Here is a 23948-nt window from a genome sequence, read left to right on the forward strand (position 1 = left end):
AATCCGAAGAGAGAAGGGGTGGGGCCGAACCGCATCTCCGCATCTGAATGGACACACGGAGCTACAGCTCGGCTCAGGTGCCCCAAAAGCAAGTTGCTTGCTGTGGTGGCACTCAACAGGAGGGGCCAGGAGCTCCAGCCAGGGACCTGAGAAGAGGAGGGCTGCTCTTTGCAAAACCACTGCACAGAGCAGGTAAGTATAACATGTTTGTTATTTTATTGGAAAAAAACGAGACTTTACAATGCACACTTATTATGAGATCAGTGTTGCTGCATTTACTAACTTTTTGGAAAGGGTGGACTAAGGCCTCATGCGCAAAGGATGTTTGAAAAATGGCAGAAAAAAATCAGCCTCAAAAATGCGCTGTTGACCGTGTTTTTGAATATCATTTATGGGCTTTTTTTCCATGTTTTTTGGCGTTAGTGTTTTTTGGCTTTTTTTCAGTAAAAACAATCCCTATAATGTAAAACGCCGAAAAACGCCAAATGCGGCTGAACGCTTGTTACAGCATTAAACCATGTTTTTACAGCTCAACAGCCTCTGCTCCTGGACACACACAGGCTGTCTTTTTTTTTTTTTTTTTTTTCTACTGCCCCTAAACGCTTATGCCTCCAAAAGCCTCTGAAAGTTTGTGTGCATGGACACATAGGCTAACATGAAGGGGTGTTTAGAGGCAGTAAAAAAAAATGTCAGACGCCCCTAACAGCAGCTGTAAAAATATCCTGTGTGCATAAGCCTTTAAATTAAAAGATGTAATGAAAACACTAGTTATTGTGCATTCATTTTGTTTTAATGTAATCATATTTATCAAACACTTCAACTGCTTGCCGAATACAGTCTTCTAAATGCTGATGTCGACCATTATAAAATAATAGAAAATAGCTTGGTTATGTGACATTGCCAAGCTTGACAACCGGCCATCACACTGGATGGAAACATTGATAGTTTTTATTGGATTGAAATTCGATTTTTACTGCGTTGTTTTAGGGTCCTATTCGTGCTCAGGCAATCTATCTCCCCATTTGTATGGTGAAATCTAAGTAGAGGTTTTTCAAGCGTGTTTGACTGCTTTTGATTAAGTAGTCCATTCATTGGGGTAAGAGTCAGTGTGAACCTTTCCTTCTTGGTGACGGATTCTTTCCAGCACTTTCCTTTGTGTGGACCTAGACCTATTGGACTGTTTTTATTGAGATGTCATATTTCCTCAAACATTGGGACTTATTAAAAGAGATGTACAGGTTTGGCTTTTTTGGGCTATTTATACTTACCTAGGTGGATGCAGCATCAGACCGATGATGTGGCTGTCCCCCGCAAACTCTGCACTGAGAACCGCGGATGGCTCGGTTCTCACAGGCTCCCCAAGCATAGCGATGCTGGCTGTCGGTCAGCAGCATCGCTCCTGCTCTGTTCCTCCACACTCATTGGAGCGCTGAGCTATGGAGGGGTGGGGAGCGGCCATCTCAGCTGCTCGCTGAGACTGCCATCAGTCAAGGCAGCTGGCAGATCCAGACTTTGGAAGTCGAGATGACGCGGCGAGTCGACTGATTGCAGTGACGTCAGTAGAGAGCGTACTTCAAACCACTCTCTGCTGAAAACGGGTCACAGGAGTGCAAAACGAATTGCACTCCTGTGACCCAGAGGAGAAGCCCAGCCTAAAAAGCTCAGGCTGGATTTCTCCTTTAATTTTTAGCGCTGCACTTTGTGATTTATAATAGAAAGAAAGCTGCCTTTAGTTTTAGTGAATGATTTGCTACAGGATGCCAACAGTCGTTTACAGCTTTCCAAAGACAAGAGCTGTGTACCACCAAATCCACCACTTTTCCATAATCTCATGTCTTTGGGAAATCCCTGATGCCACTAGTTGCTGTGAGAAATGCTTATCAGGCAGCCTAGTAAATCCAAAAAATTCAGTAACAACCCAGATGCAGTTCACAAAGGGTGAGCCTATTTGTCCAGTGCAGAAACCACCAAAAAGCAATGCACATGATGTTTAAGAGGATATACCTGCTTCCTCCAACCAGATGTGAGAAAACGCAAAGAAAAATATTTTTATTTCTAAACTTTTTTTTGAAAGTTAGGTTAGCCATACACAAAATAGGATTTTTGAGGCTGATGGAAAAACTCCATTTGGTCTGCTGTATGGGCAGAAAAAGGGACATTTTGTTCTTTTCACGAAACCAGTGCAGGAATCATGTTCGTGTGGTATAACCAGAAATAGGATTTGTAGCTAAGAACTCCAGAATAGGTGCAACAAGTACTGTACTGTGTAAAAAAAACAGTGCAACAAATGGTAAGTAGGTGAACACAGCAAACAAATAGTAAGATAAGAATAACGAACATACAGTGATCACAGAAAAATGGAAAGCACCCAGGACAAATAACAATGACCTAGTGCAAAAGTAAGTAGTAATAATATTATACGGGATTTATATAGCGCCAACAGTTTGGTAGGGCAGTATGGTATGAATGCAGGAGAGGTAAAAAATATAAATGCTTCAGAAGTTCATTGTGTATTGATTGCAGACTTGCATAAAATTCAGGGAGACATCTGGTGACAACTACAGGAATCACGTACAGCCAGCCATTGGAGCACAGTGCCTCCAGCAGGTGAAACTGTGAAATAGCCGATTTATGGTAGTTTTAGTAGGAATGGGGAGATCACCACTCATTCACTTCAGAGCAGATGTATGTGACAAGTGAAAAAAAAGGTTTGATCATTACAGAATGGAAGCCCACACACACGTGTGTTTAGAAAATGTATCATCTTGTTTCCAATATGCCTTGTGATTGTATCTGACTAGCGGTGTTTTTATACCTAGATATCAAATTTGAGGAACCAACCTGTTCTGTTGGCAATTATATCTTTTTGTCTGGGCTTTTTTTGTTTTGGACAATATCCAATTGCAATGGAGCTAGCGGTGGAGTGTTCCTACCCAGTTGGAGAAGGAAGTTCGACAGGTTTGGCCTTTATTTCTGGGTAAGTGACAGTAAGTGATCAGCTATACCACAGTGACATTCTTTACCTGACTGTTAATGACTACTCAAAAGGAAAGAACAACCAATGTTTCATATTATATATAGGCTACAATATTTGTGGTATTATAAAAGTAAAGTGAAAACTATTAAGTGGTTACAAAATGTATTGCTTCGACAGGTTACAGTGACTTGAAAAAGTATTCATACCCCTTGACATTTTCCAAATTTTGTCATGTTACAACAAAAAATTTAAATGTGTCGGTCTATCACATAAAAATGCAATCAAATACAAAGTGGCAAATAATTGTGAAGTGGAAGGAAAACGATTATTGGTTTTCAACATTTTTTAGAAATAAATATTTGAAAAGTGTGGCGTGCATTTTTTATTCAGCCCCCTAAGTCAATACTTTGTAGAACCACCTTTCGCTGAAATTACAGCTGCAAGTCATTTTGGGTATGTCGCTACAAGCTTTGCACATCTACAGAGTGACATTTTTGCCCATTCTTCTCTGCAAAATAGCTCAAGCTCTGTCAGATTAGGTGGTGAACGTCTGTGAACAGCAATTTTCAAGTCTTAGGTCTGGACTTTGACTGGGACATTCTAACACATGAATATGCTTTGATCTATATCATTCTATTGTAGCTCTGGCTGTATGTTTAGGGTCATTGTCCTGCTGGAAGGTGAACCCTCCGCCCCAGTCTCAAGTCTTTTGCAGATGCTAACAGGTTTTCTTCTAAGATTGCCTTGTATCTGGCTCCATCCATCTTCCCATCAACTCTGACCAGCTTCCCTGTCCTTGCTGAAGAAAAGCATCCCCACAACATGATGCCACCACCATGTTTCATGTGGGGATGGTGTGTTCAGGGTGATGTGCAGTGTTAGTTTTCCACCACAAATAGTATTTTACTTTTAGGCCAAAAAGTTAAATTTTGGTCTCATCTAACCAGAGCACCTTCTTCCAGATGTTTGCTATGTCCCCCCACATGGATTCTTGCGAACTGCAAATGGGACTTCTTATGGCTTTCTTCTTGCCACTCTTCCATAAAAGCCAGATTTGTGGACTATATGACTAATAGTTGTCCTGTGGACTCTCTGCAGCTCCTCCAGAGTTACCATAGGCCTCTTGGCTACTTCTCTGATCTATGCTCTCCTTGCCCAGCCTGTCAGTTTAGGTGGATGGCCATGTCTTGGTAGGTTTGCATCTGATGATGGATTGAACAGTGCTCCGTGAGATGTTAAAAACTTGGGATATTTTTTCATAACCTAACCCTGCTTTAAACTTGTCCACAGCTTTATCCCCGACCTGTCTGGTGTGTTCCTTGGCCTTCATGATGCTCTTTTCACTAAAGTTCTCTAACAAAGCTCTGAGGGCTTCACAGAACAGCTGTATTTATACTGAGATTAAATTACACACAGGTGAACTCCATTTACTAATTAGGTGACTTCTGAAGGCAATTGGTTTCACTAGATTTCAGTTAGGGGTATCAGAGTAAAGGGGGCTGAATACAAATGCACGCCACACTTCACATATTTATTTGTAAAAAATTGAAAACCATTTATTATTTTCCTTTAACTTCACAATTACGTGCCACTTTGTGTTGGTCTATCACTTAAAATCCCAATAAAATACATTTACGTTTTTTTAGTTGTAACATGACAAAATGTGGAAAATTTCAAGGTGTATGAATACTTTTTCAAGGAGCTGTAAATACTCGGTTACAACCCTACAGTGAGTTAGAATAAATGAGTTTGGTGCCTAAGGTGGCTAATGAGCACCTAAACTTTAGCTGTGCCACATCCTGGAGAATACACGTATTGAAGTTCAAGAAAGGAAAATAATGGACTTTATAGGCACGTAAGTAAAATGTAACAATTTATTGATCTACATTAAATGTATTTGTATACAATACAATGGTAGAAATAGAAAAATCCTACAAATATTTTTTTGGACACAAATGGGTCCCCTGGAGGATAAGGGATCATATATAACGCTTATAACAAACAAAGTATATCAACATATACCAATCCTCAAAATTATTATTATTACTGGTCCTCAAATGTTTTGCTCTACATGTTTCACGACATGTTAGTTCCTTCTTCAGAAGCTTTACCAAATCTGTATGGCGAACGTTGTCAGTTCAGCACCAACCCCATAACCAAATGGGGATCCCCCCGAAGGACCGCCAAAGGCTGATACGCAAAACCTGAGTTAAAACTCTGTAGCTTGTGCAAAAAAACGGAATATAGAATCCCATAGGACAGTAATTGCGCTGTAATTGTGGCACTGGACCTGGGTCGCACAAGCCCATCGTTAGAGTGGACAGATAGTTGTGTCTTGCACAAGGACTGAGGAAGCCTCTTTAATTGTCAGATCATTTGTAATCAACCAACTTTATCTCTCTTTATATTAGCAGCACTTATTGGGCACTAACGTAGCTCAGCGGTCACCAACCAGTGGTCCATGGACCACTGATGGTCCACAATAAAATGTTGGTGGTCCCCAAGAGTTCTGCCGCAAATCAACATTGTGGAGGGTGTATACCGCCCATTGTTGTTTCCAGTGTTCTTAATGCGCACCGATACCTGATGCCTCCTCTGTTTTTCTGGCTCCTGTGAACTGAGCGACAGGAGTAGTGCAGAGAGTGGGTGGTAAAGGAGGGGACTTCCAATGGCAATGTTGATCAGACTGTGGGAGGGAGCACGGAGCTCGAGCACATAGCTGGGTAGGGAGGTGAGATCCAATGATGAGTCTGTGTGATGCAGAGTGTGTGTGTGTTGGGGGAGGGGGGTTAGGCAGAGGGGGGCAAAGAGCAGGAGCATTGTGTGTATAAGGGATGTAAATTCTTATTAGTGGTCCGTGGAATTCAAAATTGTGAGTTTAGGGGTCCATGAGGTCTGAAAGGTTGGTGACCACTGACCTAGATTATATGTTTGATGACTGTCTTTTCTACTGCCTTAGAGCTGGTTTACACCAGATGCAGTCCAATGCGTTTTTATTCTGCATCAGAAACGTATGGACGGTGTTAAATATGGATTTTAAATGGCCCTAGTTCACATCAGTGCAGTGCGTTCTAGTGCAGTCAACAAAAATAAAACACGTTGCAATTTTTACTGTATAGAATGCGGAAAAATGCATCGAAAACACACCGGAATACACATATCCTTAGTTCAGATGAGGAAAAAAGAGCGGAAAAAATGCACTGGAATGCAACAAAAACACATTCAGAATGCAGAAACTGTGGTGTGAACTGGCCCTTAAAAAGAATTTAACTTTTAAACTTTTTTTTTTTTTTTTTTTAAATTCTATATTTTATTTTTTCAGAAATTTTTATACATATAAACAAAAACATTTTAGTTGCTTGCGTATCACAGAGTATAATTTAAAACACATTAACTCTATTTTCTTAATTTTACAGTAATATTTCTAGAGCAAATATGAAAAACTGTTTTTACTAAATGAAAATTGTTGTTTTTTGTATCCCAAGTCAGGTCCAGGGAATAATCTTCATGGTGCTATTTCAGATGCTTGCCAAGCCTTATGCTGCTCCTCCGCTGTCTTCCTGTGGTGTGGATCAAATTGAAATTTATGACTGGTCAAGTATGTTGTAACTTTTTTTTTCTTGGCTTTCTAAGTACATTAGCTATGGGAGCCATACTGTTATGAGGACATAACAAACCCAGTAAAACCATTTATTTTGAACAGTGTAGATCTTTAAACAGATATACTTCGTTAAGTGGAACTTAAAGAGGTTGTAAACCTCCGAAAAAAAAAAATACTTACCTTAGACCCCTTTCACACCGAGGGTGTTTTGCAGGCGCTATAGCGTTAAAAATAGCTCCTGCAATCCGCCCTCAAACAGCTGCAGCATTGTCTCCAGTGTGAAAGCCCAAGGGCTTTCACACCGGAGCGCTGCGCTGGCAGGACGTCAGGATAAAAGCGGTCCGCTTCAAGATAAAAGTGATCTCTGCGACAGATTCACCGCAAGATCACTTTTACCTGCTCTCCGGTGCCCTCCACCGCTTACCGAAGCCGTCGGCAGGGGCGATCACGTCCTGTCCCTGGCTTGTCATGGAGATGAGTGAGGGGAAGATGGCCCCCACCTGGTAGGTTAATTGGCTTCTGTCCAAAATTGGCCCTAGTATATGAATGTGAGTTGGGGACTTTGGATTGTGGGCTCCTTGAGGGTAGGGACCGATGTGAGTGTGCGATGTATGTGTAAATTGACGGCGCTATATGGGTACCTTAAATAAAAATAATAATATATAATAGATGAGCATCTTAATGAGATGCAATGTACAGGGACAGGGATAATTGTAGATGTGGACACTCACTCAGGTTGAACTGGATGGACTGGTGTCTTTATTCAACCTTACTAACTATGTAACTATGTAACCTGTCTCCATACCACTGCAGGGCAGAAGCGACGTCAAAACGTCACTTCCGCCCATAGCTCTTAAAGGGACATTGTTTTTTATTTTATTTTTTCAAATGACATAAAAAAATATATTTTTTTAATTGCATTTTAATGTAAATATGAGATCTGAGGTCTTTTTGACCCCAGATCTCATATTTAAGAGGTCCCGTCATCCTTTTTTTTTTTTTTTTTATAGGAATAAAATTGACACATTTTTTTTTTTTTTAAAGAACAGTGTAAAAAAATAAAATAAAAGATAAAATAAATAAGAAAAACAATAAAAAAAATTAAACGCGCCCTGTCCCGCCGAGCTCGTGTGCAGAAGCGAGCGCATACATATGAAAACAGTGTTCAAAACACACATGTGAGGTATCGCCGTGATCGGTAGAGCGAGAGCAATAATTCTAGCCCTAGACCCCCTCTGTAAGTTTAAACATGCAACCTGTAGCATTTTTTCATTGTCGCCTATGGGGATTTTTAAGGGTAAAAGTTTGTTGCCATTCCACGAGCGGGCGCAATTTTGAAGCATGACATGTTGGGTATCAATTTACTCAGCATAACATTATCTTTTACAGTATAAAAAAATTGGGCTAACTTTACTGTTGCCCTTTTTTTTTAACTCAAAAAAGCGTATTTTTTCCAAAAAAAGTGTGACAAATACGGTGTGACAAAGTATTGCAACAACCGCCATTTTATTCTCCAGGGTGTTAGGACCCCCAAACATTATATATATATATTTTTTTTTTCTAAGTAATTTTCTAGCAAAAAAAACTTGTAAACACCAAATCTAAGAAAGAGGATGGGTCTTTAAGTGGTTAAAATCCAGTATTATACTGTCTCAGTCTGCTCTGCACATGATCAGTTGATCTATATTTTTAGGTACTGTGGCCAATTTGTAGAGACCAAGCTCCTGACAGCCTAAAGATTTACTGCTGCTCAGGGGGCTCTGGGCTTCAGCAAAATGGCAGCCTCCAGCAAGAAGAAACAGGAACAACGCTGGAGGCAATTTACAGCATGCACCAATTTGGGTAGCATAATTATTAATGTGGAATGTATGTTCCTTGCTAAAGAACATTATTTTGGTCAAGTTGTTATGGGTAAGATTCCACTGTAAGGAACTTTGAAATAAAAGGTAGAGAATACAAAAACTCTAAATTAGATTCTTATACTGCTTGGTTTGGACACCATTTCTACAGGACAGGCTGAGCTGCATGTACACTTAATTATTTTTATTTTTTTCGTTCTAAGCATTAAAAATTGAACAGCAAGCAACTAAAAGATTCGAAATGGCATTGAAATTGCATTACCATATCCAAGATTGACATGCACAATTTACACTGTACAAGCACCCCTGGTTACTTATTGCTGCCTCATACTGTCCCTTTTCAAATACTACATTACTACCCCTTACTAAGGCAGCTGAGTTTGCAGTTAACATAATTCTGAAATACAGGCAGGTATAAAATACACAAACAATGCAGCTCTGTATTCACTAACACACCATTAAATGTATTTTTTAATGCAGCCAGTGTAAGTACCTGAATTTGACATGGTATCAGCCTCTTGCAGTCCTTGTACAGTACAGCTCAGACTAGGGGAGAGAGAAGCAGCAAAAGGAGCCAATAGGTTGTGTTGTAGTGTTTGTGCTGAAAAGGGACCTGCTGATAGGATCAGAAAGCAGCGTAACAGGTCTGCTTGTTCCTCACTATCCATCACAGGCTTCAGGGGCAAAAGCTAGTTGTGTTACCTGCAGCAAAGAAAGTTCAGGTCCCCTGCCAGAAATGGCTGTGCTGTGTGGTAGAGCCTTTTAAATCTCATGTCTGGTTGGATGGAACAACAGATTTTTTGGCAGGTAAGCAGCTTGTATTTCATCTGTGTATTGAGCTGTTTCAGTTCAGCTTTAAGTGAGATTATATCAGCTTCTTCAGTATTTAATTGTTGGTATGTCTTTCCTTTAAACAGTTTCAACTTTAGTAATGGCTGGTATATGTAGCATTGCAGCCTGCATTACGATCATCTTTTTTCATACGGACTACAAAAGATTAGCAGCAGAAGCAGACTGTGAAGAAAGGGCTATCAACATAAATGATGACAATGAACCCCATACGTAATTTGGACTGCAAGGTTACTAACTGAAGACCAAACAAATAAATGGACAACTTAGTCCAGGGATAATCTGAATATGAACTTGGAGCCCTGGCAAAACATCCATAGAGGCATTTTACACAAAATGAGACTTAATCACTGACATATATTTAAAAGCAGGATGAAGGTAACGAATAGTCATTTTAAATCAAGTTCTTAATTATGTTTTCTGATAGGATTGAAAATTGACTGCTTGTAATTCAGTTTATTCTTAAAATGTCAGTTTATGTGCACAAAAGTACACCAAATTGTACTTTAAAATGGGAGTTTGCCAAATGGTGAATGGTATACCCTGTACATAGCTCTAAGTGTGCTGTTCAACTGGGAAAGGGCAACAGGTTTATACTTTGCACTTTACACTTACACTTTGCTCAAAAGGGGTTTATAAAAGTGATCTTTGGACATCAAAACTGTTCTTTAGTCTCAACATGTGCAGTGCCTATAACTGCTCCAGAGAAGTGGAATAACATGCGCAGAAGTTCTGCCTTTAAGCAAAACCCTGGAGAATGATAATAAAAAAAAACTGCCCTTGCAGTGGGTCTTCCCTGCACTGCAAGCATCAAATGGTTGTTTTATCTAGGGTACAATGAAAAGCAGTTTTACTGACATTAGCCCCAACTACCCTGACAGCCAGCACTCTCCTCTTGACTCTGTCGCCCTGGGTTTTGGGTGGGCCCTTGGTGCTCTCACTTACATTGCAAGACTACAGAAAAGTGGTTCTCAACCTTTCTAAGGCCGTGACCCCTTGATAAAATTTCCCAAGTTGTGGGGACACCTAACAGTAAAATTATTTTCATATCATGGGTTGCCAGCACCCAAGGCAACACAAGTAATTTGCGCTCCTAACCCACGGACATTTAGTGCTCCCTGAATCCCCACTCGTACAGTATTAAAACCTCTTATGGTACATTTTAGGATGTACCACTCTTTCTCTTAGTTCTCCTTTCTTTTCCTCTGATCTCTCTATCCTAATTTCTTGTTTTTTTTCCGCATCCCTCTCTCTAGCCGTCTTTCTTTGTTCTTTCTCTTATTCTTTCTCTCCCTTTTTCTTTGTTCCTGCCCCTCTTTTCCTCTCCCTTCCATGTATTCTCTGTTTTTTTCCTTGGTGGGGAGTGGGGGGAATGGGATGAGTGGCAGTGATGGCGGGGAGTTGGGATGAATGGCAGTTCTGGTGGGGGGTGGGATCAGTGGCAGTGCTGGGGGGAGTTCTGATCAGAAAATTTAGGTGCTCTTGATCAAGGTCATCTGCTGATCTGAGAACTGTAGTGGGGACTTTTAATGGCAACTCTAATCATAGGTAGTGTTACTCACTTTGTCTCCGGCTTCACTGTGTCTCCAGCTCTGTGGTGTCTCGTAGCAGTGACACCTTTGCCGAAATCAGGAGATAGGGTCTCCTCCAGTCCCTCCCACTTCACATTCCTCACCAGTCAACTGACCTCCAGTCTCTGCCCCCCACCCATGCCGTGAACTGAATAGGTGGCAGCGAAGAAGCTGAGTAGGCGGCCGCGGGCTCCAGGAACAGCCCGGCTGGGCGGCCACAGGCTCCAGAGACAGCCCTGCTGGGCGGCCACGAAAAGGCTGGGAGAGTGGCGCGTCCTTCAGGAACAGCTCAGGATTTGGTGACCCCTGGCAAATCGTCATTTGACCCCCAGGTTGAGAACCACTGCTATAGAATAACTGCTCAGATATGTCTATAGATGAATGGTCCTGATGGTATCAAAGTGCAACCACTGGACCACCTCAAAGAAGTGGCTTCAGTGGACTTGTCGCATGGAGAGAAGGAGTCTATGGGAACGAGGGAGAACCCCACCTCAAGGGTACTTTTTAAAATTTTCTCAGAGTTCGGCCTCTTTCACACGGGGCAGATCAGTCATGATCCGCCCCGTGAACACACGCTGGCTCAGCGGGGATCGCTCCGCCGATCCCCGCTGAGCAGGAAGATGACAGGTGCATCGCTGCACGCTGTGCAGCGACGGACCTGTCAGAGCGCCGCTCTCCCCTATGGGGGGATCGGATGATGACGGTCCGTAGTGTCTGTCGTCATCCGATCCGATCCGAAAACGGAGGGAAAAGTAGGTTTTTCCTCCGTTACACTTTTCGGATCGGAGCGGGGTCGGATGTCAGCGGACATGTCACCGCTGACATCCGACGCTCCATAGGGATGACTGTATGTCCGTTTTTCATCCGAAAACGGATGGATGAAAAACGGACATACGGATCATCCGTGTGAAAGAGGCCTTAAGCTTACACTAATGTTCCTACACTGCACACATTTTTCTAACCTCCTTCCATAGCAGATAAGAGCTGTGTGGCTTGTTTGATTAAACTGCACACTAGGGAGCATATTTACCAGTGAGTGTGAATATCACCCCCAAGCTATCTTTCACACGCCAGATCAGCAACCTCTTCACAGTAAAAAGTGAGTCTTTAAGAGACCATGTGCTGATTTGGAATGTGAAAACAGTTGGCAGTATGTCAGTAACTGCATGCATGCAGCAATTGAGGATTATACAGTAATGATATGTATGGCGTGTGAACTGGAGAGAAGATCTGCTATAACTTGCGAACACCTTGCAGATTTGTAATTAGGCACACAGTTGACAATATATGTGAGCTTTTTCTGCTTGGGTACAGTTCCATTTTAATTGCAATAGAAGATATTTCATTATTGTCCACTGAGGGACATAACATTTCATATTCATGACCTGTCTGTGCAGGTGGCAAACAGTACTTCCCCTCTGTTCCTTGAAACCCAACACCAGCAAGCCTCCTTGGACTGGGGTCACAGTGTTCCTTTAGAGCACAGGTGTTAAACTGGTGGCACTCCAGCCGTTGTGGAACTACAAGTCCCTTGAGGCATTGCAAGGCTGACAATTACAAGCATGACTGCCACAGTCAGAGGCATGATGAGACTTGTGGTTCTGCAACAGCTGGAGGGTTGCCAGTTTGACACCCCTGCTTAGAACCTAGCCCCAACACCTGTAGCAATGATTGTTCAACAGCCTGTCCCAATGTCCTTTTAAATGTTTTTAGTAGAAATAGACTCTTTCTACTACTCCGTTCATCCACCTGAGAACCCTCTAAGAGCACCCAGGATGGGTATGCCTGAGGTACAGAGCATGACCACACTGACCTTGCGTAGATACACGCATTAAGAGGGCAGCATGTTCCCCCATAGTTGGGTGACTGCAGCCTCAACAGTTTTAGGTCCATTTTGACCTTTTTTCCTTTTATTGTGTAAGTACTACACCTACATTCTTGTTTTTGAATTAATCTACTACACTTTAAGGGCTCTCTCATCCCCTTTTCTTTTTTTTTTTCGGTGGAAAATCAACTTTACCAGAAACCCCTGGCCAGCTCCTCAGGATCCTTTGGTCCACGATCTACCACCACACCCCAGACCTTATCTTTAAGGCCAGTTTCACGCCTATGCGAATTAGCATCCAATTCGCATAGCAGGAGAATGTGACTGGCTCCCTATGGAGCCGGTTCACATATCTCCGTTGCAGCTGCGGAGCGCACTGCGCAAAAACGGTGTGCGTCTTTGGCTCCGTTTCAGGGCCGAATTCAGGCATAGAATTGGCCCTGATTCGTCCCTGAAACGGGGAACAGGGACGCACAGTGCTCCTGTGCAATCCGCAGCGGGTTATAGTGTGAACCCGGCCTAAGTGTTTTGGCCTGGTCTGCCGCTTACTTGCACTTTGTGAGTACCCCTCTCCTGGCTAATATATATATTTTTTAAAAAGGTACAGTCATTTGATTACTACATCTTGCACTCTGTGTTACTTATTCTTCACCTTGGAACTTTGTGTTAAATACTATTGATCCTTGAACTTATTCCTGACCCCTGCACTCTGTGTTAAATACTACTGGCCTCAGAACTCTGCCGTACTTATCCTGACCCCTGCACGTTGCATTACATGCTACTGCCCTCTGAACTCTGAGTTACTCCTGACCTTTGCATTCTGTGCTATATGCTTCTGACCTCTGAACTGAGTTAGTTAATCCTGACCCCTGCACTGTGACTTGCTTACCCCTAATCTCTGCACTGTGCTTTACTTACTACTGACCCCTAAACACTTCATACCTTTCTTACTTTTGAGGCCTTGCTAGGTTTTCCCCCTAAAATAAAAAATTGTGTTGTGCCCTAGTGATCTTTGAGCTCTTCCATGTTCAGATTGGTCTCCACCTCTCCATGGATGCCAACTCTAATATACAAGAACTGAGTACACCTGGACCAGATATTCTTCCCCCTTAAACATTTCTCTATCCTCTTTTCCTTTGCAGTGGACTTTGTTGAGAAGTGGACAACCTTGTGAGGCAGCTGTGTCCCCAGAAGGGGCAACCACTTCCTTCCCAGAACCAACTAACATGAGATTGAATGATCTCTCTTGCTCACTTTACTATCCTGTTGATGCACTGCTCCCATATTGGTATTGGCCTTATTAGCTCAGAAACTTAAAGAGGTGAGCCAGGATCCTAGGATGCGATCTGACTTTTGCTGGCATAGACTTCAGCATCAGAACTTGTTTGTCTCAAATGCAAAAGGCCCTATTACTGCGCAACACTAGCCTGAATACAAGAAGGCTAGTGTCCTGCACCACTACTTTGTCCATGCCTTTTGGTTAGGCATTCAGCTTCTGAGGCCACTGTATGTCACTGTATGTGTACTTTAGGTACTTTGATGGACCAGACTTTACAGGGGACAGGAGCTCCACAGTCTCTGTGGAGAACAAGGGTGGACCTCACCCTACCAGACTTTTCCTTTGATTCCCACTTCTACATAGGCTTCTTCCTTTTGAGTTGTTAGGGATGCTACTGGTGCAGGATAAAAAAAAAGCCATGACTGTTCCATTGTAATGGATCTGATATCAATCCCATTTTATCATGAATATTTACCCTCACCACTAGAATCCATAGTAGGAGAAATGTCTTGGTACCTGTCATGGTTCCAAAGTTCACATCACTCTTATACGCGGAGGGATTGTGCATCTTTTGGTTCCTCACGCAGCTTTGGCATTTTCCTGCCTGGGGGTTGGATCTGTGTGAATGTTGGTTACTGTCATAATGGAAAGACTTCATATTGTACCTTGTTTGTATTTAATATTGTACCTTGTTTGTATTTGTATGTCTGTTTGCCTTTTCTATGTTAGGAAAACCAATAAAAACTACCTTTACAAAAAAAAAAAAAAAAAAATAGCAAACAGAGTCTTCAAACAAAAAAAAGAGCCTACTCCACACTCTACCTACTAGTTTGAAAGCAGAATGTTAATATGCCAGATTTCAAATGTACATAAGAAAAAAAGAAAATTTATTTTTTACATTTTTATTATTTTAATCCGGATTAGAACAAATAATTTATTGTATACAGGGACCACATATATATTTTGTTGGGGTTTGGCTAGGGCCGAAACAACGAAAAGATTAATAAACAACTAATCGATTATGAAAATCGTTGTCAACTATTTTCATAATAGAATAATTGGTCAGCTGATTAGTTGGCCTGCATGTAGAATGCATTATTTGTTTACATATCAGGAAATACGTACACAGCTCAGTACACTGTCCATACATGTCAGTAAGTAGAAGAGCCGGCACCACTGGAAATTCAGACTTCAATTTTATTGTTGTCGTATGACCATGATAAAAAGAACACGCAGGCCTTGTTCAGAGCACATTCTGGTTGTGGGAGGGATATCCTGAGCCACCGTCCATCTCCTCATTTGGCTTTTCTGTCCAGAACAGTGTGATTTTGTGTTACATGTCTGTAAGTGCCTGAGAATTTGTGAATGTGTGAGGAGCAATGCCTCATGGGACATGTAGTCCTGGGAAGGAAGTGAGTGGTTCTAAAGACAGAAGTTTTTTTTTATAGGGGCACTCTATACTATACTTTGCTGCTTGTTATTGGGGCACTCTGAAGGCAGGAGGAGCCAGAAGAGGAGAATTAGGGCTGCTCTGTGCAAAACCATAACACAGAGCAAATAAGTATAACATGTTGTTTAAAAAAAAAAAAAATCACTTTAACCACTTCAGTACAGTGCACTTACACCCTCTTCCTGCGCAGATCAATTTTCAGCTTTCAGCGCTCTCACACTTTGAATAACAATTACTCAGTCATGCAACACTGTACCCATATGAAATTTGCATCCTTTTTTTCACACAAATAGAGCTTTCTTTTGGTGGTATGTAATCACTAGTGGGTTTTTTATTTTTTGTGCTATAAATAAAAAAGACTTTTTGTTTGTTTCTGTCATACAATTTTACAAATTAGTAATTTTTCTTCATAAATTTTGGCCAAAATTTATACTACTACATATCTTTGGTAAAAATAACCCAAATTAGTGTAAATTATTTGGTCTTTGTGAAAGTTATAGAGTCTATAAACTATGGTGCCAATCACTGAAAATTTATCACATCTGATCACACCTGATGTACTGACTGAACTCATTTCTTGAGACACTACAAGTCAGGAAAGTACAAATACCCCCCTAAATTACCCCTTTTTAGAAAATAGACATTCCAAGGTATTAAGTAAGTAGCATGGTGAATTTTTTTAAGATGTAATTTTTTCCCACAATTCTTTGCAAAATGAAGATTTTTTATTTATTTTTTTACAAAATTGTCATTTAAACAGGTTATTTCTCTCACAGAGCATATGCATACAACAAATTAAACCCCAAAATACATTCTGCTGCTCTTCCCGAGTATGGCGATACCACATCTGTGGGACTTTTACACAGTTTGGCCACATACAAAGGCCCTACATTGAAGTAGCATCTTCAGGCGTTCTACGACCATAAATGACACGTCATTTCTCAACCACCTATTACACTTTTGAAGGCCCTGGAGCACCAGGACAATGGAATTGCCCCCAAAATGACCCCATTTTGGAAAGCAAACACCCCAACGTATAGTCTATGAAGCATAATGAGTCTTTTGAACGGTTCGTTTTTTTACAGAAGTTTTTGGAAAATGTGGAAAAAAAAATAAACACGCACTTATTTTTTTTACACAAAGTTGTCCATTTATGAGATATTTCCTGTACATAGCAAGGATGACACCCCAAAATACATTCTGCTACTTCTCCTGAGTATGGCAATACCACATGTGTGAGACTTTTACACAGCCTGGCCACATACAGAGGCCCAACATCCAAGTAACACCATCAGGCGTTCTAGGAGCATAAATGACATATATAATTTCCTGGCAACCTATCATTTTTGAAAGCCCTTCATATTTCTAACACATAGCATGTACATACCAAGAATTATAATCCCAAAATAAATTCTATTGCGGAAAGCGTAAAAAAAAAAAAAGCATTACCTGTGCTTTTAATAGTATCCACAGAGGAGAGCACTGGTCCAGGCAGCAGGCAGGGATGTGCTTAGCGACAGCAATAGTAATTATCCAGGCAGCAGGCAGGAATATTGTCTATAGTCAGCACAAGGATATTGTCAGCACAGCACAGCCATAATATTGGTCCTGGTACATTGTTACCTGCAGACACTCATTATTGTACCACTCTCCAGCCCTTCATAAACATGCTGACTCTTGCTACAGCTAATAATTTGCATAGTCCAGGTAGCGGCGTGGTCCGTTTGTGCGGCAAGCAGAGGCATGGTGGCAGTAAGTCAGCAGCAGGCTGAGGGCCGCAATCTGTTACTGTTTTATTACCCTGATATGTATGGTTGCTAAATGTTTGCCTATCATACCCCCCCCCCTTTTTTTTTCTTAATAGGCAGTGTATTTATATATACATGGGTTGGGGTGGGGGTGGGTGAGTATGCGTATATATGTGTATAGATATATATATATACCTATATAAGGATATACATGCTTCACATATATTCTATGCTTAAAGTTTCTTTTTTTTTTTTGTGTGTCTTTCCCTTGTATTAAATTTGTATCAATTGATGTATCAATAGCTGAAATCAATGGTAATAGGCAATAAAAAATTCCCCTCCCCTCCCTCCTTTCCCTCTTCCCCTCTTTTCCCCTCCCCCCTTCCTAGACCCTTTTTTTAGTGTTGGCCATGGCCGAAAAGCAACCTTTTTTTTTTTTACCCCATAGGTATTGGGAAAGCTGCTTCAATTGATGCTTGGAGCTGTTTGTTTTTTTTCTCTGTTTTATTTACTTTTTTATTTTTTTATTTCCCCCCGATTTCTGAACCAGATTTCCTCTACCTAGGTGTTATGCTACAGCACCAAGCGGTTACTAACAAACTGTTGCTAACTAAATTTTTTAGGGTTTTCTTTTTTGTTTTTTTGGTTAAAAGCCTGATCTGGCTACTCTCCAAATTTTGGAACACGCCACCAGATGAGGGCAGGATAGATACCCTTCTGTCATCTTGGGTATTGTTTATTGGTGTTGTATGTGTATATGTTTTTGTTTGGAATGATTGGTTATGAATTGGTTATGCTATTACCAGGTATAGACTCCCTGGATTGGTGCTGCCCTAAGATGTACATTAGGGTGTACACCTAGATTAAGTTTGTTATCTACTTCTCCTTCTTTCATTTATAATTTGACGTATAATGACGACACGTGATGTCTCCATTTTCAGGATATTATCCTGGAATGTTCGGGGACTTAATTCTAAATTTAAGAGGGCGATACTTTTTAGATACCTTAACCACTTACCAACCGGCCCATAGCCGAATGACGGCTGCAGGGCGGTTGGATAACTCTGGGAGGACGTACTATGACGTCCTCCCAGAATTCCCCTGGGGCGCGCACCCGAACACATCCGTGACCGCCGGGTCCAGAGGACCCGGCGCATCACGGATCCCGGTAAATGGCCGCTGATCCCGGCCGTTCACATGTAAACAGACCGGCGTCATCTGATGACGCCGGTTCCTCTCCTCCCCTCCTGTGTACCGATCGGTACACAGTGAGCGGGGAGGGGGATGGATGGATGTCTGCAGCGCTGTGGGCTGTATGTGTAGTGCCCACAGCGCTGCACAGAGACATCCAGCCATCCATCCATCCATGCTCAGCCATCCCTCACTACTATGCAATGCTGTGCAATACTCTGCAATGCCCCCACAATACTCTGCAATGCTGTGCAATACTCTGCAATACCCCCACAATACTCTGCAATACCCCTACAATACTCTGCAATGCTGTGCAATACTCTGCAATGCCCCCACAATACTCTGCAATGCCCCCACAATACTCTGCAATGCTGTGCAATACTCTGCAATACCCCCACAATACTCTGCAATGCTGTGCAATACTCTGCAATACCCCCACAATACTCTGCAATGCCCCCACAATACTCTGCAATGCTGTGCAATACTCTGCAATGCTGTGCAATACTCTGCAATGCCCCCACAATACTCTGCAATGCCCCCACAATACTCTGCAATGCCCCCACAATACTCTGAAATGCCCCCGCCATACTCTGCAATGCCCCCGCCATACTCCGCCATGCCCCCGCCATACTCCGCAATACCCCGCCATACTCCGCCATACCCCGCCATACCCCGCCATACTCCGCAATACCCCGCCATACCCTGCCATGCTGAGCCATGCTCAGCTGTACTCGCCCTCTGTATGTGGCCAGGCTGTGGAAGTCTCTCACATGTGGTATCGCCGTACTCAGGAGGAGCAGGAGAATCTATTTTGGGGTGTCATTTTTGGTATGTACATGTTATGTGGTAGAAATATTGTATAAATGGACAACTTTGTGTTAAAAAAAAAAAAAGCGTTTTAACCACTTCCCGCCCGCCATCATACAACATCCTTGACTTTGTGCGGGGATATCTGAATGATGGTTGCAGCTACAGGCATCATTCAGATATCAGCTTTTTCAGCCAGCGATTCCCTACACCATGAGAACGATCATAGCAGCTGTTCCATTGCTTGATCGTTCTTACGGGAGGCGAGAGGGGATGTCCCCCCCTCCCGCGCTTCTACCGACTCACCGCTACGATCGTAGCCAGGATCGTTTTTTTTTTTTTTTTTTTATTTCAGGCTTCCCAGCCTAGAGGTGAGAGGTGGGGTCTTACTGACCCCATATCTCACTGTAAAGAGGTAAAAAACAAATATTGCGCTTACACTAATTGGTATAAGCTGCGACTATAAAGTAGTAAACCATAAATCATATAAAAATCAAAAAGTCGCGCTAAAGGTTAAAAGTGACAACAGGCAAATGCCTAGAAAACCTCATGGGAATGTGAAGGTGAATAATAATCACTGAGTGAATAAATTTTGTAGGAGTGCTAAGCAATATACATACACACTGTGAAAATAAATAAAACTGAAAATAATATTAAATAAAATAGGACACAAATATTATAAACTATGTCCGTGTGAAAAAGTCAATATTACATGACCCAATCAATGACAAGTAAGTATCTCGAATATCTATAGGAATAATATTGTGACAAATCTGTGATAAAAAACTAAACCAAAATTGATGTATAAAAAAATAAAGAAATAAAGGAAAAAACCTAAAAAAAGTACATAGCTAAACAAGAACAGTATTGATTAAAGTCCATCCGTGTTAAAAAAAACATGCAAAAATAATGTCTTGTCTCCAAGTGCTCTGTGAAATATTGTAACAAAATCTTGCTGTGGTGAAAAATAGAGTGCGTAGACAGACCTCCACCTCTTGGAAAAATTGCTGCCTCTTACCAGATAGAAATGGTCTCTTAGTTATAGGAGACCCAAGGGGCGGATGGCTGCAACCCCAGCCAGGGATCTCAAAGCAGGCACTCAGCGTCCAAGTCCAGGGACTCTCTCCAACCAGCCTCAGCAAATATGGAAATGTCACCATGCAAAAAACAAAATACCAAATTGGTATCAACATGTTAACTAAAAAGTAGTGGTTCTCACCCTTGCGTGACCAGGGTATGGTATTTTCCCTCCAAAGCCTTTCATCTCAACTGTAGGGGCTGATTCTCTTCTTTGTGCGCTGGGTTTTATGCTATGTGGAGCACTTTGTTTTTTGCATGGTGACATTTCCATATTTGCTGAGGCTGGTTGGAGAGAGTCCCTGGACTTGGACGCTGAGTGCCTGCTTTTAGATCCCTGGCTGGGGTTGCAGCCATCCGCCCCTTGGGTCTCCTATAACTAAGAGACCATTTCTATCTGGTAAGAGGCAGCAATTTTTCCAAGAGGTGGAGGTCTGTCTACGCACTCTATTTTTCACCACAGCAAGATTTTGTTACAATATTTCACAGAGCACTTGGAGACAAGCCATTTTTTTTGCATGTTTTTTTAACACGGATGGACTTTAATCAATACTGTTCTTGTTTAGCTATGTACTTTTTTTAGGTTTTTTCCTTTATTTCTTTATTTTTTTATATATTTTTTTATACATCAATTTTGGTTTAGTTTTTTATCACAGATTTGTCACAATATTATTCCTATAGATATTCGAGATACTCACTTGTCATTGATTGGGTCATGTAATATTGACTTTTTCACACGGACATAGTTTATAATATTTGTGTCCTATTTTATTTAATATTATTTTCAGTTTTATTTATTTTCACAGTGTGTATGTATATTGTTTAGCACTCCTACAAAATTTATTTACTCAGTGATTATTATTCACCTTCACATTCCCATGAGGTTTTCTAGGCATTTGCCTGTTGTCACTTTTAACCTTTAGCGCGACTTTTTGATTTTTATATGATCCACTGTAAAGAGGACCTGTCATGCCATATTCCTATTACAAGGATGTTTATATTCCTTGTAATAGGAATAAAAGTGGTCAAATTTTTTTTTTTTTTGGAAAAAAGCATCAAACTAAAATAAATAAAGTAAAATGAACAATAAAAAAAAAAAAAAATTTTTTAAAGCGCCCCTGTCCCTGTGTGCTCGCATGCAGAAGCGAACGCATACGTAAGTCCCGCCAACATATGAAAACGGTGTTCAAACCACACATGTGAGGTATCGCTGCGATCGGTAGAGCGAGAGCAATAATTTTGGCCCTAGACCTCCTCTGTAACTCAAAACATGTAACCAGTAAAAAAATTTTAAAGCGTCGCCTATGGGGATTTTTGAGTAGCAAAGTTTGGCGCCATTCCACAAGCGCGTGCAATTTTGAAAGGTGACATGTTGGGTATCTATTTACTCGGCGTAACTTCATCTTTCACATTATGCAAAAACATTAGGCTAACTTTACTGTTTTGTTTTTTGTAAAGCACAAAACTGTTTTTTTTCCAAAAAAAACGCGTTAAAAAAATTGCTGCGCAAATACCGTGCGAGATAAAAAGTTGCAACGACCGCCATTGTATTCTCTAGGGTCTTTGCTAAAAAAACATATATAATGTTTTGGGGTTCTATGTAATTTTCTAGCTAATAAATGATGATTTTTACATGTAGGAGACAAATGTCAGAATTGGCCTGGGTGCTCCAGAACGCTTGAAGGTGCTCCCCTGCATTTTGGGCCTCTGTATGTGGCCACGCTGTGTAAAAGTCTCACACATGTGGTATCGCCATACTCGGGAGTAATAGCAGAATGTGTTTTGGGGTGTAATCTGTGGTATGCATATGCAGTGTGTGAGAAATAACCTGCTAATATGACAATTTTGTGGGAAAAAAAAAAAGTAAAAAAAAAACCTTGATTTTGCAAAGAATTGTGGGAAAAAATGACAACTTCAAAAAACTCACCATGCATCTTTCTAAATACCTTGGAATGTCTTCTTTCCAAAAAGGGGTCATTTGGGGGGTATTTGTACTTTTCTGGCATGTTAGGGTCTCAAGAAATTAGATAGGCCGTCAGTACTTCAGGTGTGATCAATTTTCAGATATTCGCACCATAGCTTTTGGACTCTATAACTTCCACAAAGACCAAATAATATCCACCGATTTGGGTTAATTTTACCAAAGATATGTAGCGGTATAAATTTTGGCCAAAATATATGAAGAAAAATTACTAATTTGCAAAATATTATAACAGAAATGAAGAAAAATTTATTTTTTTACAGATTTTTCGGTCTTTTTTCTTTTACGGCGCAAAAAATAAAGAACCCAGCGGTGATTAAATACCACCAAAAGAAAGCTCCATTTGTGTGAAAAAAAGGACAAAAATTTCATATAGATACAGTGTTGCATGACTGAGTAATTGTCATTCAAAATGTGAGAGCACCAAAAGCTGAAAATTGGTTAGGTTAGGAAGGGGGTTTAAGTGCCCAGTTGTCAAGTGGTTAAATTACATTCTCCATATATGGTGCTTTTACAGGAGACGCATCTCAGGGGCAGCAAGTGTTTGGCACTAAAAAAGCCATGGATTCAGCAAGCCTTTCATTCTTCTTATTCTACATATGCAAGAGGAGTATCGATATTAATCAGTAAATCTCTTCCATGTATAATGGAACAGGTCTATACTGATCCCCAAGGCAAATATGTAATAATAGTATTTACGGTGTGGGGTACGCGATATATAGTAGTAGGGGTGTATATTCCCCCTCCTTTTTCTTCGTCCACCCTATACTCAATGTTGGAGAAAGTAATTTCGTATTATCCGGCAAAGCTGTTGTTGATGGGTGATTTCAATGCCATTATGGCCCCTGACCTGGACAAACCTGTTCCCCCAAAACAATTTTCTACAGATTTACTTACCTGGGCTCAAGTGATGGGCGTAACTGAGGTCTGGAGATGGAAACATCCTGAGACTAGAGCCTATTCTTGTTTTTCTGCCACATAAAACCTCTTCTCGTATCGACCTCGCCTTTGCTAATACGACTATGTTGGCTGATGTATTAGATGTATCATATCTACCCAGCGGACTCTCAGATCACTCGCCATTACTTCTTAAAATTCATGCCCCATCCTATAGAACTGCAGCCCTATGGCGCTTGGGGACCCACTGGCTTTCTCATGTAGACCTGACGACCAATGTCTCACCACGATTGGTGGAATATTGGGAGTTTAATGAGAGATCCTCCTCTGTTGCAATGATATGGGACGCCTTCAAGGCCTTTTCCAGGGGACAATATATCTCCTCTATTGCTGGGATTCACAGGGAACAGGCAGCCATTGCAACAGCGCTACAGCAAGCTGTGCAATGTCAGTCTGATATTTATACTACTGACCCTACTAATACCCATTTTGACCTCCTGAATGCTGCAAAACATAAGCTACATCTCCATCTCACAGAGCTCACCAGATTAGATCTACATCGGAATAAACAAATGTTCTTTGAACAGGGGGACCGTAATGGTCGTCTTCTAGCGATGTTGGCACAGCCAGATTATCCTCCAACAGTGATTCCCAATGTGGTGTCTGCCTCAGGTGCATCAGTTTCTTTATTACCAGATATACTAGAGGTCTTTCGCCAATATTATAGTTCTCTTTATACCTCTGTGTTGCCTTCTGACTTTCAGCCCAAGGATTTGGCATCCTGGCTAGACCCATTGGCATTAGGCTGGCTTTCAGATAAAGAAAGAAAATCTCTG

General features: G+C 41.3%; 1 protein-coding gene across 1 annotated transcript in view; it reads left to right on the forward strand.

The window, feature by feature from the left end:
• SLC49A3 (solute carrier family 49 member 3) overlaps window positions 1-14778 on the forward strand; it is a 46407-nt gene extending 31629 nt beyond the window's left edge. Inside the window, exons 8-10 of the mRNA XM_073591912.1 lie at window positions 2820-2977; window positions 6463-6575; window positions 9355-14778. Coding sequence (XP_073448013.1) covers window positions 2820-2977; window positions 6463-6575; window positions 9355-9503 — 420 coding nt within the window. The 3' untranslated portion in view covers window positions 9504-14778. The remainder of the gene's footprint in view (window positions 1-2819; window positions 2978-6462; window positions 6576-9354) is intronic.
• The last annotated feature ends 9170 nt before the right edge of the window (window positions 14779-23948 follow it).

Source organism: Aquarana catesbeiana, linkage group LG01, assembly GCF_042186555.1.
Source record: "Aquarana catesbeiana isolate 2022-GZ linkage group LG01, ASM4218655v1, whole genome shotgun sequence".
NCBI lineage: Eukaryota > Metazoa > Chordata > Amphibia > Anura > Ranidae > Aquarana > Aquarana catesbeiana.